Source organism: Arachis stenosperma, chromosome 2 (genome assembly GCF_014773155.1).
Source record: "Arachis stenosperma cultivar V10309 chromosome 2, arast.V10309.gnm1.PFL2, whole genome shotgun sequence".
NCBI classification, from domain to species: Eukaryota; Viridiplantae; Streptophyta; class Magnoliopsida; order Fabales; family Fabaceae; genus Arachis; species Arachis stenosperma.
Window position 1 is genome coordinate 104,167,804 of NC_080378.1, and position 15,118 is coordinate 104,182,921.

Consider the following 15,118-nt stretch of genomic DNA (forward strand, 5'->3'; position numbering starts at 1 on the left):
AATAATTTAGCTAACATATGTCTTTAAGACCCATGATAAATTTATTATTAATAAAAAATTTTAATTTATAATCTTAACATATATTTTTAATGAACAATATAAATAAATTTTTTTAAATAATTATTTATGTCATTAATATACGTAAAATGTATAAAAATTAAATTCTAAAAATAATAAAATCTTTTTATTAGTTCTTAATTACGTCTTGTTTTGTTTTAAATTTTTAATTAGTGCGTGCACTACATAACAATCATTTCTCGTGCTTATCTCTACCCGCCATATTTACATCCACGCCACGCTATTAAAAAGCTCGTGTCGCTCACGCGTCCTCTCATTGGTCCTTACTCTTACTCTAGAAGCTTCGTTAACTTCTATAACGATTCTGCATACACAACCACCTTAAAAGCTGCTACAAACATAAAATCTTAAATCTAAATATAATTCAAACTAAAGAAAAAAGGAAAAGAAAAAAACATTTACATCGCATACCTCATTTGTCTTTGTCTTAGTCTTGTATAAAGCTCATCATCTGTTTTCTTTTTTCTTCATGAGCTAATCTTTTTTTTCACTTCACTCTTGTCGAAATTGGAATTTCCCAAATAAAATTCAGACAAAATGGCGGCTTCTAATGACTCAGAGACAAAGATAGATGTTCAGTCCGTGCCGGCAAGCACGGAGGCAAGAAGCGGCGACCGCGGTGGCGATGGCATTGCAGGGATACTACAGCGTTATAGGAGGGAGGGTTTTGTTGAGAGAGTGTCTTTGTGTTTGAGAGGGGTTGCTCTTGTTTTCTCTTTTATTTCTTTCTTCGTCGTGGTCACCAATGAACATGGCGATTGGAAACAGTTTCACAAGTATCAGGAGTACAGGTGTGGATGCATAACCTCTTTTTTAGTCAATTTCATTGTTAATTTCAATAGCATTTTTGAGAATTTTGAAGAAAGGATAATAGGTTTTAATGAAAATTTGATTTTAAAAGATATTATTTGTAAATCATTTGGGTTCAACTTACTCGCTTGGAATCCTGTTTTGTATATGTAAGAAATCCATAAATTTAAATTAACTTGGATTTAGATGCTATTTAAATTTGTTTAATGGGTGAAGAAACTGAATGATTGATGTGAGAATTTTGAATAAAGAATGATGGGTTTTAATCAAAATTTGAGCTTTGTTCATTTGGGATTTTGAAATTAAATTTGAATTTGTTGTTATTTGGATAATAATATATATAGGTATTTGTTGGCCATAGCAATTCTTTCTAGTTTGTACACTGGAATCCAATGTTTTCGCCAAGTTTATGGGAAAAATATGATTCAACCAAATATTGCAGTTCTTGTTGATTTCTTTGGAGATCAGGTTAGACCTTCTTTTTTTTTTGTAATATTAATTTCTATGATGCTTTGATTGTTAACCCAATAATCAAGTTGAGTAATGAAATTGATAAGGTTTTGTAACTGTGCCTTTAAGGTTTCTTAAATGATTACTTAAATTAAATTTGGATGGACATATAATTAATTTTCAATGTATCATTTTATTTAAATAGATAGTTATTTTGAAGGAAAAAAAAAATACTAAAATTTTACCCATAGTATCTTCATTCTTCAGCCACAAATCTAGGTAGTTGGTAAAGCTAGAGTGGAATTTTGATAATTGAGACTCTTTTCAAGTAAGTAACCAATGAAACAAGAGTGTATTATTCTATTTAAAGAGAGAGAACTTTCAAGTTCGTTCTGAAAGCTTCTACAACATAATAATCATGAGAAAAAGAGAATATTTATTGACTTCTTTAGGGTGTCTGAATATTTATTGGCTTTAAACCTTTAACTTAGTTTTTCACTAACCTAGTGGGTCCAAATTTGTGTAAACATAACAAATAAAAAACGTGTCCAATACAATAATTTATTTTCTAAATTCATATTATATCGGTATATTGCATAAATTTAGATCAGAAAAGTATAATAATAACATATGGATTAGGATATTTTGGTGGAAGTGAAAAGAATATTTTGGTGAGGACGAAAATAGAGAATTTCAGTGAAAGCGAAAAAAAGAGTATAATTTTGATCAATTTTTTTTTATTTTATAAAAATATTAATCTCTGTATTAAAATGTTTAAATTTAACAAAATATCTCTATAATTTGTAAGGCTTTTCAATTCTACTAAAAAGAGATTTTCGTCCGATTAAAAAAACTTTCTACCTCCCCTAAAATTGTATACTCTCGTATACAGGTAAGTTATACAGTTAAAACCATTTATTTTATATACACCCAAAACTTTTTATATTTAAATTTTTTAGGGTAAACTATATTTTTTATTTTTAAAATTTATTAAAATTTTTAAAAATATCTCTTAAGTTTATTCTGTTTTAATTTTATCCTAAAAATTTTTTATTTGTACCAAATATATTTTTAATGACTAAATTTTTTTAAAATTAATTCAACAACAATTTTATAAAAACAAATTTTAACATAAATTAGTCAGATATAATTATCATACATTATTACTAGTTTGGTTCTAATTTTTTTAAAAATTTAGTTGTCAAAAATATATTTTATGTAAATAAAAAATTTTAAATTTTTTTATAAATTTTAAAGATAAAAAATATATTTTATCAAATTTTTTAATGGTAGAATACAATATCATCCAAGTTAAATTTTAAAAGGAAGTATGTATAATTTACGTGTAATAAATTGATTTGAATTAATGAGTGAAGCTAATTTTAAAATCTTTTGTGGGTACAGATAATGGCATACCTGTTAATATCATCAGCATCAGCAGCAATTCCAATAACAAACAGAATGAGAGAAGGAGCAGACAATGCATTCACAGACACATCAACCGCCGCAATTAGCTTCTCCTTCTTTGCATTTTTGTGCTTAGCACTCTCAGCCATCATTTCTGGATATAAATTATCAACTCAAACTAATATATAAAATTCCCATAGAATTTTCCCTATTAATTAATTGTTTCATATGTACAGTTTCATTTATTTCTCTATAAAATAATAAATTTTCTCTGTAAATTGATGGTTCAAGGAGTGCGTGTGTACCAATTTTATAGAAAAAGTGAAATATGAGATTGTACCAATTTATAGACAAATATAAAATAGTTAGTATTTTTTTTTTAAGTTAAATCTATTTGTGTACTTTCTCTTCCTCTGTTGAAGATTTTGATAGAGAAGAGTGGAGTGGGTTAGAAAATTATTATTTTTTAATATATTTATAAATAATATATATTATAATTATAAATTAAGTTATTTTATATTAAATTATTTATATAATGAGAATTTTATTTATTATTATAAATGTTGAATGAAATAATTTATTATTATTTTTAATTTGAAATTAAATGAAAATAAAATTAGAGATACTATTTTATTTAAGTTTTAGGGTTTAATGCGTACTATACTCAAATATAAATACTGATTTAAGAATTTTGGTTTCCAATACTTTAAAATTGTCTCTGTAGTTCTTTTTCCATCAAAAGAATTATAATTCAACTTTATCAGGAATACAAAAACTTGATTGAAAAAGATAAAAAAATCAAACTCTTCTAATTATGCACATGAATTTAGATATACTTATGCATTTCAGTATTTATTTTTTAATAATTTAACATAAATGATCTTGGGATTAAGAAAACCAAAAATTTTCAATAAAATGATGATTGATCAAGGCAATATTCTAGTGCAATTTAAAGGAGCAATCAATAGATAGGATAAGTTTTTTTTTTAGTATATGTTTAAATAGATCCCTAAAAAATTTTGTATCAAACATTTTTATCTCAAAAAAAAATTATTATATAGAAGTCCTTAAACTTTATAAAAGTAAGATATATAAGTCTCTTTATTATATTTTTGAAGACCTATATGTCCAAATAAAAATATGTCTGATTAAGATAGAGACTTATATGTCTTATTTTTATAAAGTTCATGAATCTCAATGTAATAAAAAATTTTCAAGAACAAAAATATTCAACACAAAATTTTTTAAGGACTTATTTAAATATATGTTTTATTTTTTTAATAATAATAATAAGTTAATTACTCTAATAATAATAAGGATTAACTACAAAAGATGTACCGAATAATTTTATTGCTGACAAAAATATACCAAAAATTTATTATTGACAAAAATACTCTAAAAAATTTAGAAATACAGTAAATATGTCCCAAAAAAATATAATTTTTTTATAAGTGACAGGCGATTTTTATATTTGGCAAACAGAAACACTCGCTGCGGCCTTGTTGACATGCGGAGGGCTCACAAAAGTAAAGCTCCATAGTTCGACAAGATTTATGCTACCAGAGCAACTTATAAAACACATAGAAGCACGAGGTTGTGTGTTTGAATGGAGAGACAAAGTATTTCAGGTATATATCCATGTCTGGTCTCTGTCTTGAGACTTGGAGAAAATACTAATTTAGTTAAGCAAGAGTATTGATCACTGAGGTTTTTATCATATATCATGGACAGGCCGAATTGGATCCCAAGTGTTGGAAATTACAGGTAGAAGATATAATGCCACATGATTTTCACTGATCATTTGAAGTTTGAGGGAGAAGACACTTGCATATGGCGTTTGATATGCGAGTTTGCGAAGAATTTCACGTGTTGCTCAACCATTTCCTCCTCGTTCCTGGGCCTCCACCTCCACCACAGAGTGAAATGGAGAAAAAAAAGTGTGAATTTAGCAATAATACTGGCAACATTAGCATTAAAAGATATGAATAAATAAAATTGCGTGGATCAGGATCAGGATGAGAATCAAAACTGAAAACTAATTAAATAGCATTTAGCTACTTTAGTCTTCCAGCTCTGTAATAAACTCTTTTGACTTGTTCTTCACACAAAGTTTTGCTCTTTCCAAGTCGCTTTCAGCCATTTGAAACAAATGACAGATCAGTTTTAATAACACATCATTTTGGAAGAGCTAAGAGGCAACATAACTTACCCAAATACAAGACCAATTATTCATTTCCCTAAACAGATACACACCTACACTCGGCAATGGCTAATCTCATGTGTTCTTCACTTCATATCTTCTCTGAGTCCAAGTTATTTGAGACTAGAGGACTAAACACGTGGTTAAATTTTAAGATTTTCTCGTAAACGTAAACTTAGTCTCACATCGACTGGGTTAACAAAACAAAAGCATTTTTTATAACTAAACACAGTGCACAACCTTATTTGAACAGGATCTGTTCTATAAGACAGACCCAATCTTTTTTCCTTGGATATTTAATTAGTTATTTTATCTAAATACTCTCATCAAAATATGGAACACCCAACCCAGATAAAAATATAAGGCACAAAAAGTGTCGTTCAATATTTCTTACCTGAAAATAAAGTAAAGTAAAGTTTGCAACAACTTTCTCGCTGGACAACAAAACACACAGACCCAGGTAACAAAAGAAATTACAAAATAAAATTGAAGGCAGAAACAAGCAATGGAGACGTTACTTTTTGGGTACCACAATCACAGAAACAAGAAAGTTTAGCCTCAAAGAGAGGACAAAATCCACTGAAGAAGAGGACTGAAAAGTATCGTTCAATATTTCTTACCTGAAAATAAAGGAATTTTTTTCTGGCTTGCACCAACTTTCTTATTTGACAACAAAATACAGACCCAGGTAAGAAAAACAATTACAAAATAAAAGCCCCCAAAATTCCAATTTTATCGGATGTCCCCGAAGGGACAAGCTTTTGAATGCATCTCTCGTATATAAAACACTTATTTCTTAAAACTTAAACCGATGTGAGACTTCTTTGCCATTGAAACCAGATGAAGAATAGGGGGAATACCAACAAGTTCTCACTTCTCAGTTCTCTCCCTCGCTTGATGGAAAATGAAAGAGAGGAAACATTTTTGTATGTTTTCATTGGCGGTGTGGGTAAATGATCATTAACGAGGTGCTTCTGGTTTCAACGTGCATAGATCATAGGCCTTTTGGCCTTTTAGACTTTTCAGGCTCTTCTGTTATCTAGGCCTGCCATGACTTGACACTCAAATGATAATAGAAAAGAGTGGAGCAGGTATATTTATTACCGACTGTATATATATATAGATTTATAGCTAAATTAGTAGATAAAGTATTTTTTTAATTTATTTTTAAAATTTTTTTTAATTAAATTGATCATTTAAAAATTACAAATTAATTATATCTCTCTTTTAATTATTTTATTCACAATTTTTGTTAACGATTAATAATGAAATATTAACTGATAGCATATATGACACATAATATATTCAATTAGACGTGGACTAAATATGTTTACAAAAATCTATCAATTTAGATATTAGGTTATATTAGGAATAGAATTTTTGTAATTGAAAAAATGACTAAATTAATAAATTTTCGTAAACATATTTGATCAATATCCAATTAAACATATCAGGTATTATATATGTTATCTATTAACGTTTTACAACATTAATCTTTGAAAAAATTATTAATGAAATGACGGGAGAATAAATATGATTAATTCACCATTTTTGAATAATCAATTTGATTGAAAAATCTTTTAAGAATAAATTTAAAAAATATCTTATCTTTCAGAGATTAATTTGACTATTAACTCGACCTATACTGATCCCACCCGAACCGCAATTTCTCTTATCTAAAATATAATGTATAACCTATAAATGCAAAATATTAAAAAGATCATGTAAGTTACAAATATAATTAAGACATCACAATGTAAATTCTAAACAATTTAAAAACAATCATTCATCAAATTAAATTCATTAAATCTCATACTCTATTTTAAGGCTAAATTTTAAAAATAGTCTCTCAAAATTATAATTTTTATCATTTTAATTTCTTAAATTTAACGTTTACTATATTATTTTTTGATATTTATTTTCGGACATCATATTAGTCCGTCAATACTAAATCAACAAACGAAATTTTGAATTGTTTTTGACTTGTTACGCTAAACACAAAGTTAAATAATATCATTTTATTTTGTCACTTAAACAAAACAAAATATATATAATATTCAAACCATTTTATTTCCTCTCTTTCTCCTATCGCTTAGCTTTTTGTCTAGCCTAACATGTCAAAGTCAGCTGAGTATTCTGTTCATTAACTTATATTAACTTATAGAAAGTGTTCAAAAATTAATACATGAATAAAATGACTAAAATGACAAAAATCATAAATTTTAAAAACCATAAATTTAGTTCTATTTGAAACATTCATATTGTATATGTTCTAAGTAAGTATTGAATGAGATGATTACTACTTGTATATTCTCTCATATCCAAACCAATATTATCAAATATGTACCCGTATTTACCCAAGAATTCGATCAACAATTAAAAAACTATACTATTCAAGCCAAAAACTCGGCTCAAATTGTCATATGTAAGTTCGTTTCTTAGTTCATTTGTCTCAATATTAAAATCAAAGTCTACCATATATAACAAACAAAGTTGAAACGACCATATTAACATCATGTCAAGAAGCAATAAACTATGATAAACTACTATTTTTATCCACGAAAATTTTAAATATTGACAAATTTATTCACGAAATGAAGAAATTGAAATTATATCCATAAAAGACGAGTTCAGTACAATAAAACTATCCAAACTCTAAAAACTATCCAAAAGCCACAACCTTCACGGTCTAACCTAATCCTTAACCCCTTTTATGCCTTTACCACCACTAAATTCATTCTCTCCAACTCTCATCCACATCTATTACAACCGCCAGTACTACCGTCACCCCAACCAGAACCCTCGTCGTCTCTTTCTCCTTACAACCACTATTCTCCTAACAAATAACTAGATTAAGAGGTCAAAAGTTGAATAGAATTATATGAACACTATAAAACCATAACCAAATACCAGTCATTGTTACCATCCCAAAAACCACAATCTTTGCCATTGCCATAACTACCATCTCCATCGCCACCATTTCTGTTGTATCCACCTTCACAATAGCCATCACCGCGGCAAAATCCACCACCACCATATTCACTATTTTTTTACATTGCCTTTAGCGGCGAGCTTCGTCAACGATGACAACAGACACAGCGGTGGCAGAACCATTCCTCCTCCATTGCATCCCTCCTCTTTTTTCTCTAACTAACCCGTGCTCTCCTTTTTTCATTTTATGCGCCTCCAACTATGACGACAACGACAAAGTCCTCCTCCAGTGGTAGCTCTGACAACCACAACTTTGAAGGAAGCTTCGGCGGTAACAATACATCCTTTCTTTCCTCTCCCCACATTTTGTCGTTTTCTCTCTCTATTTTTGCCTTCTTTCTCACTCTTCCTCCCGATGATGACGGTCACTCCCAGTCCCTTCAGCATCCTTTTCCCTCCCCTCCGAGTCCTTGACAATTTTAGAAAAGTGTGTTACTTACGATATTTGTAATGAGAATAAAGAGCGAGAGAAATTAGAGTTAGAAAAGGAATAATTTAAAATTTTTGAGTAATTTTTTAGAATTTTAATAATTTTCTCATACAAACTCATACGAACTCATCTTTCATGGATACATCTTCAATTTCGTTATTTTTTGAGTAAATTTATCCGCGTTTAAAATTTTCGTTGATAAAAATAGTAGTTTATCCCAATAAACTATATCAGGACAATGTCAAAGAAAAACATTTTTTTGTCCAAAATAATACCAAAAGGATAAAATATATTTTTTTTCTAAAATTTAACAAAAATTTTAAAAATATTTTTAAATTTTATTTTATTTTAATTTTATCTCAAAAAATTTATTTATATTAAATATATTCTTAATGATTAATTTTTCAAAAAATAAAACTAATTCAATAATAATTACACAAAACAACTTTTAACACAAATAAATCAAATATAATTATCATTTATTATTATTAGATTAATCTCAATTTTTTTTAATTTTAACACAAATAAATCAAATATAATTATCATTTATTATTATTAGATTAATCTCAATTTTTTTTAATTTTGTTGTTAAAAATATATCAGATGCAAATTAAAAAATTTTGAAACAAAATTAAAACAAAATAAAAATTAAAAATATTTTTAAAACTTTTGCCGAATCTCAGAAACAAAAAATATATTTTACCTTATCCAAAAGAAAAAAAAGGTTAGAATTCATCAGTCAAATTGCCTTCAACATCTGCAACTCTTAAATTAGAAGTCGACGCAAGTCCTGCAATCTTGCCAAGCACAAGATTCCCAAAGTTCTAGTCTACAATAATCTCACTGAGCTAACCAAAATGTCCATGATGACATTTTCTTTTATTCTATTCTAATACAACCAAGTTCCTATGTGTTATTTCCAAAATATTGTCACTTTGAAAATCTAATACATTTATAATTCAATGCATCTTTATACGATTTATATCAAGATAAATTGAATTATTACTGTACTAAATTTTAAGAATGACAAATATTTTATAGCAGAAACAATGCGACTTTATAACATATCTGAAATCCGCTACCAAACCTGAATTGAGTCACTAATCCTTGTTCTCTTCATTGTTTGAGCTTGGTCCCTCATTGGCATATGAAGTACCAATCAGTGACCTACCAAAATTTGGAATTCCAACAATGAAGGGAAGAGTAGTAAGTTCTTGACTTGCTTGATTTTCATTGTTGGCCCTTGGTGAAGATAGTGATAGGCTTGTGTCATGAAGAGGAAGTGATGATGATGATGATGGGGTTGCAAAGTTGTTGGTGAGTGATGCTATGCGAGATGCAAAGGATGATCTTTCTTGAGGAACATCATGGTTGTGTTTGCCTTCATAGGTTGTCATAACAGACTTTATGTCATCTGCAGCTCTCTCCACATGTTTCTTCACGTTACAACCTGGACTCACACACTTATAGTAGTTCCTACACATATTTTGAACCATTTAGAACACAAGATACTAGCTAAGACATCCATGTTGTGTTTGACTTTTATTTCTAAGATGAAAAATACAACAATGGAGACCATAACAGGAATTTGGGACAAAAAATTGTATCTTTGTCTCTGTCTTCCATAGAGTTAATATTCAGATTGATCCTGAACTTACATTCATACTTCAATATGGTCTCAAAGTTTCAATTTATTTAATTTGATCCCCTAACTTGACATATGTGACTCACATTAATCACACTAGACCTTGGTGCTATTTTTGCCACAGTACTGTTATATGCTCAAGTAGACTAATGGCTGCCATGTTGGACTTCTTGACAACTATTTGATGTGCAACTATTTGATGTGGCAATTAAATTTTTTTACCTCAATTTGCTTCTTAAGAAGTTTTTAAAACCCTCAAGTGAAATTAGGATTAGGATTTTAAAGAATTCGTAGGGAGAAAATCGAGGTAAACAAGTTTTAATTACTACATTAAATAGCTGTTAGAAAATCTAGCATGCCAACTGTCAGTCCATCTCAGTACGTCATTAACGATTTTGTGAAAAAAACAAGGCCAAAGACCAGTGTGTATCACAAATGCTGAATTGAGAGATTAAATTAAGTAAATCAAAATTTCGATAACCAAATTGAAGTACGAGTATAACTTCAGAGACTAATCTACCAATTAACGTGTCTTCCAAATCAAATAAGTATATGTGTGGCTGTTGTTTACTTGTTTCTATATTTTTGTCTCATGGAAAAAATCTAATGGTAACTTGAGACAATAAAAAAAGATGTAATTAAAAAATCTTTCTCAAAACTATGATATTTTTGCATGTTTCCAAGCTGTCTATTTTTTTTTTTCAAAAAGATTTTTTGTCTCAATTCTTTGTATTTTTATACAAAAATAATCTTCAAGGTGTGAAAAGTAAAACATATAACAAGATATTAATTTTAATACAATAAAAATATATGAAAAAATTAGAGCGTGTTGGTTTGCATTTTTATTTTTTATTTTCAAAATATTAGAAGAAATATAACTATATGTATTTTCTCCTATCAGCTTAAACTTTTAAAAAAAGTGATATTATGACATTGTATTAGAATATGAAAGATTTAGAGTTCGATCTTTATTGAATTACAGAAGAAAGAATTTTACCAAAAGACGAATAAAAAAATAATAAAAACATATACAAAAGAAATAAAAAAATAAATCACCCAAACGAATACAAAAGAATATGAAGAGAAAACAGAATACAATAACGCAAACCAAACACACCCTTACATTGCCAAGAACTATATGTTTTAAGGTTGTAAGATTTTCAAATTAGTGAATGTTTGAGCCAAGTGGTTTACCTTGGGTTTGGGTTTCCCTTAACAACTTTCTGGCCATATTTCCTCCACCTATAGCCATCGTCAAGAATGTCAATTTCAGTTGTAGTTTGAACTACAACTCTGGGTTCCTTTATAGCTCTGCCCCCACTCGGATTAAACAAATAGCTATAGATTCCATTCCCTCCTTTCCTACAATAACAATCATAATTAGTTATAGTCAACTCAAGCTCACATTTTAATTTAGTTTCATGTTATTTTTTATTTGGATAACTAACACTAATCTACTTAGAAGTTATATGATCCTACACAACATTCTGTTTGTGTCTTGTAAAATCCGAAACCATTTTCTTTTTCTTTTGTTAGAAGACTTGAAATCAAGAGATTGGTAAAGAGATATAGGTGGCAAACTATTTTAATAAACCTTTTTTTTAATCACAATTCAATTTCATTTTACCAATGCAAATGAGGCACTAGAGTGAATATATACTATTGAGCTTACAATCTTTTGGTGTGTGCTCCAAGTTGATTTTCAACACCTCCTCCAACAGATTGTTGATTCAAATTCCCCGAGTCGGTGTATGATGATGCATAAAGTTCATTAACTAATGGAAGATTTGCACTTCCAACAGGTTTAGAAGGCTTGGGATGGTTGTGATTTCCCTTGTACATAATGGCAATGATTTTTCCATCCAAGTTTCTCCCAACTTTCTTCTTCATCGTGCAATTTGGTTCTCCGCACCTGTAATAACTTCGGGGATTTTCGCCTCCTTTCGTCCGTTTCTCTCCATATTTCCTCCAATTGTATCCATCGTTTAGATCTCCGTCCTCATCTTCATTAATAGATTTATGACAATTTAGTTGAGGAGCTAAAGTGCTATGTATTTCGGGAACGGCTAAGGCCATTTCAGAGAAGTTGCGGAGATATGGATCTTGAAAATTTGTTGTATTCGTCATTGGCGATGAAAAATCAACAAGCATGCCAGATTCAAGGATTGTAAATGTGTCCTGCTTTCTTTGTGGGTCTCCCTATTCAAATTTAAACAGTATTAAAAACAAAACCTAAGCAATTGCAATTTAGAACTTCCAAATCATCAATGAATTATAGCTTGTTTATTGTGACTATGTAGTTTGATAATCATAGGAACAAGTTTAGGGTTTGTCAAGAATCCAAAACATAGAAATTAAATACAATTTCATTACTTCAATTAGACCAAGTTTCTCATCATCCGACGGGTATCTAGATGTTTGATATGAAAATTTCATAAAAATTATGCATAAACTTATCAAGGAAAAGTTTACATAATAAAAATTCATAATACTACAATTAAAGAAAAAAAAAATCAAATTTATTGGGCAAAAACTACTTAAGTAAAGAGCTAGAAACACGAAAGATAAAGATGTAAAAGAAGAGTTAAGAGACCGAAAGACTCATATCGTTGTCAATTGCTAGTAGCCGCCACTGTCTTTATTCTGTTCAATAAAGACTAGGCAACCTTTGTTAGTCGCGGTTGACAATGAGAAAAGGTGGAATGGGACAATATAGTTAAAGTGATCAAATGACATATTTTGGCATGAATACGATGTACTTATTTAAAGACAATATTGAGTAAACTTATTAAGAAAATTTTACTTTATATAATAAAATACCATAATACTACAATGAAAGAGAAAACACTCAAATTTATTGGTCAAAACAACTCAAGTAAAGAGAAACACAAAAGATAACGATGTCAAAGACCCAAAGACCCATATCATTATCAATTGCTAGTAGCCGCCATTGCCTTCATTCTATTAGCTAAAGACTAGGTCATGGGTTGTAACTTGTTGGCTGCCATTTGAAATGAGAAAAAGTGGAAAGCCATATATTTATGGCAATAAATTTAAATGACATATTTTGTTATGAATATAATGTAGCTGTCTAAAGACTGTATTGAGTTGTACTTACGCGCTTTTTAATGATAAATTATTACTAATAACAATAAGATTCTATACTTTGATCATGTCCAATTGTACTTCCATGTGTTGTAAAGCTAATTTATTTTATCACACTGCTTAAGGCACATGTATAAACATAAAAAGCCTGTTTTAAATGATCTAAATGAGTGTATCCATGCTTCAAAACCCTTATGGTAAGAATTAATTATATAATTAATTTTAATCATATCAACTTTCCAATTGATAATAATTCCTATTTCACAAAGGCGCGCACTATATATCAAATTTATTATGTTAGATTATCTTAGTTGGACTTGGTTAACAAAAAGACTTGGATGTGTAACATTATTCTTTTACAAATGTGTATTCCAAAATCAACACAAATTCTAAATTAAAAGTAAAATATACACAATAGGTGGCCCAAGAAACTGTATTGGACCAAAAACTTGTTCCATGACCAAAAAGATTGTTGTCCAAATCTAGTTATACTTATTATTTTCAGATTTTACTCTTTTTGATCATTCTATAGGGAAGATAGAAAACATCTCGTCTTTTCTAGTGTCCTTGTTTTATTATTTAAATTTAGATGCATTTATATAATTGTACACTTATTTTACCTTTATTGAAAAGTACACATTAAAAGAAATTGCTTAGTGATCAAATTATAGAAAATCGACAAAACAGACAACCTAAAAAGAGGAAAGATTAAGTTACCTCTTCAAAAATGTTTGAGGAGGATTGTAAGAGAGACACATCAATAGAGGGGTCAGAGTAGTACTTTTCTTCCACTTCCTTACTTTGTTGATTCTCACTTGAACTGTTTCTCCAGTTTAAACTCTGGCCAAAAGAATACACATGCATTTTAATTTAGTAACGAGACCTAAAATCGTATTCTTATATTAATCTAGTTTGAATTAATCAAGGGACTATGGTCATTTTAGTATTAATAACTCGAGGAATAAGGGATGAATTACATGAATTAATTTAAGTGGTAATTTATCATATTATATATATCAATATATTATCTTTTTACTTTGCTAGTTCACTTATACTAAATCTGTTATAAATTACATCTAAATAAAGGCTACAAAAATTAAAGGATAAATTCAACATCCTTATACATACAATTTTAAATTACAATTTGCTCCGTGAATATTAACTCGTATAGTTTTTTTTTTAAGATAAGACTCGAACCTTAGACCTATAGGTAAAAACTAGAAGATTATGCAATTTAAACTATATCGCTAGAAATTACTCCAAAATAGACCTTATTTTACTAAATTTTGTACCATCTAATACCTTCATGTATGTGGTCAAATTATATATTATAAACCCTGAGGGTAAACCGCATTTTTTCCCTAAAATTAATTATGAACATACACAATTTTTTTTTTTTTTTGAAATAAGCTTCATATACATCATTAGAGTATACAATAGCTATAAAAAAAAAGTATACAAAACAAGATATTGAACTAATATTTGGTTTGTAAACTTACATTTGATTCAGAAAGAAATGCATCCAAGAACTCATTGGGATTGAAACCAGGTGGGAAATCAGAGTAAGAAGGGTAAATTATTGATGAAAAAAATTCACCGTGATTATCATCACCAGTTCTAGGTATACAAGTTTCCCAACAATTATCATCAACCATGCTCGTGTTGTTGTACCTTCTTGAAAGTAAGCCACTGAAAGTAGTGAAAGACATGTTCCTTTCTTATTTGAGAAAGTGATGCATATTTTGTGAGCATATATATATGTGAATTGAAGTAAGAGCATGCATGCATGTGTTAGGAAGTTGCTTCTGAGAAGTTGAAGATTCATTTTCTTGAATCTTGACCATGGAAATAAAAAACACGGGAAAAAAGGAAGATAGGTCAAGGGTTGTGGGTTTGACTTGACTTAGACATAAGCTAGTAAGATATGATATATTTGTCTTATTTAATTTAATTTAATTTAATAGTTTAAGGAGTGCATAGAGCATAGAGCATAGGACATGTA

General features: G+C 28.9%; 2 protein-coding genes across 3 annotated transcripts; one reads left to right on the plus strand and one right to left on the minus strand.

Moving 5' to 3' along the window:
• The first annotated feature begins 426 nt into the window (after positions 1–426).
• Positions 427–3,113, plus strand: LOC130961725 (CASP-like protein 4B4). The gene is made up of 3 exons (XM_057887718.1): positions 427–869; positions 1,233–1,356; positions 2,743–3,113. The coding sequence occupies exons 1-3, from the start codon at positions 616–618 to the stop codon at positions 2,932–2,934; spliced, it is 570 nt and encodes a 189-aa protein (XP_057743701.1). The 5' UTR covers positions 427–615; the 3' UTR covers positions 2,935–3,113.
• A 4,407-nt stretch (positions 3,114–7,520) lies between these two features.
• Positions 7,521–14,831, minus strand: LOC130962163 (probable WRKY transcription factor 26). 2 transcript variants are annotated; one of them, XM_057888280.1, is made up of 6 exons: positions 14,616–14,831; positions 13,834–13,956; positions 11,684–12,210; positions 11,206–11,373; positions 9,454–9,842; positions 7,521–8,345 (listed from the first exon to the last, which is right to left on the minus strand). In XM_057888280.1, exons 1-5 carry the CDS (start codon positions 14,823–14,825, stop codon positions 9,467–9,469), a joined length of 1,404 nt encoding a protein of 467 aa, XP_057744263.1. In that variant the 5' UTR covers positions 14,826–14,831; the 3' UTR covers positions 7,521–8,345; positions 9,454–9,466. The 2 variants fall into 2 exon arrangements, with proteins under 2 accessions (XP_057744263.1, XP_057744262.1); XM_057888279.1 differs by lacking the exon at positions 7,521–8,345 and having other exon boundaries at positions 9,098–9,842.
• Positions 14,832–15,118: the final 287 nt, after the last annotated feature.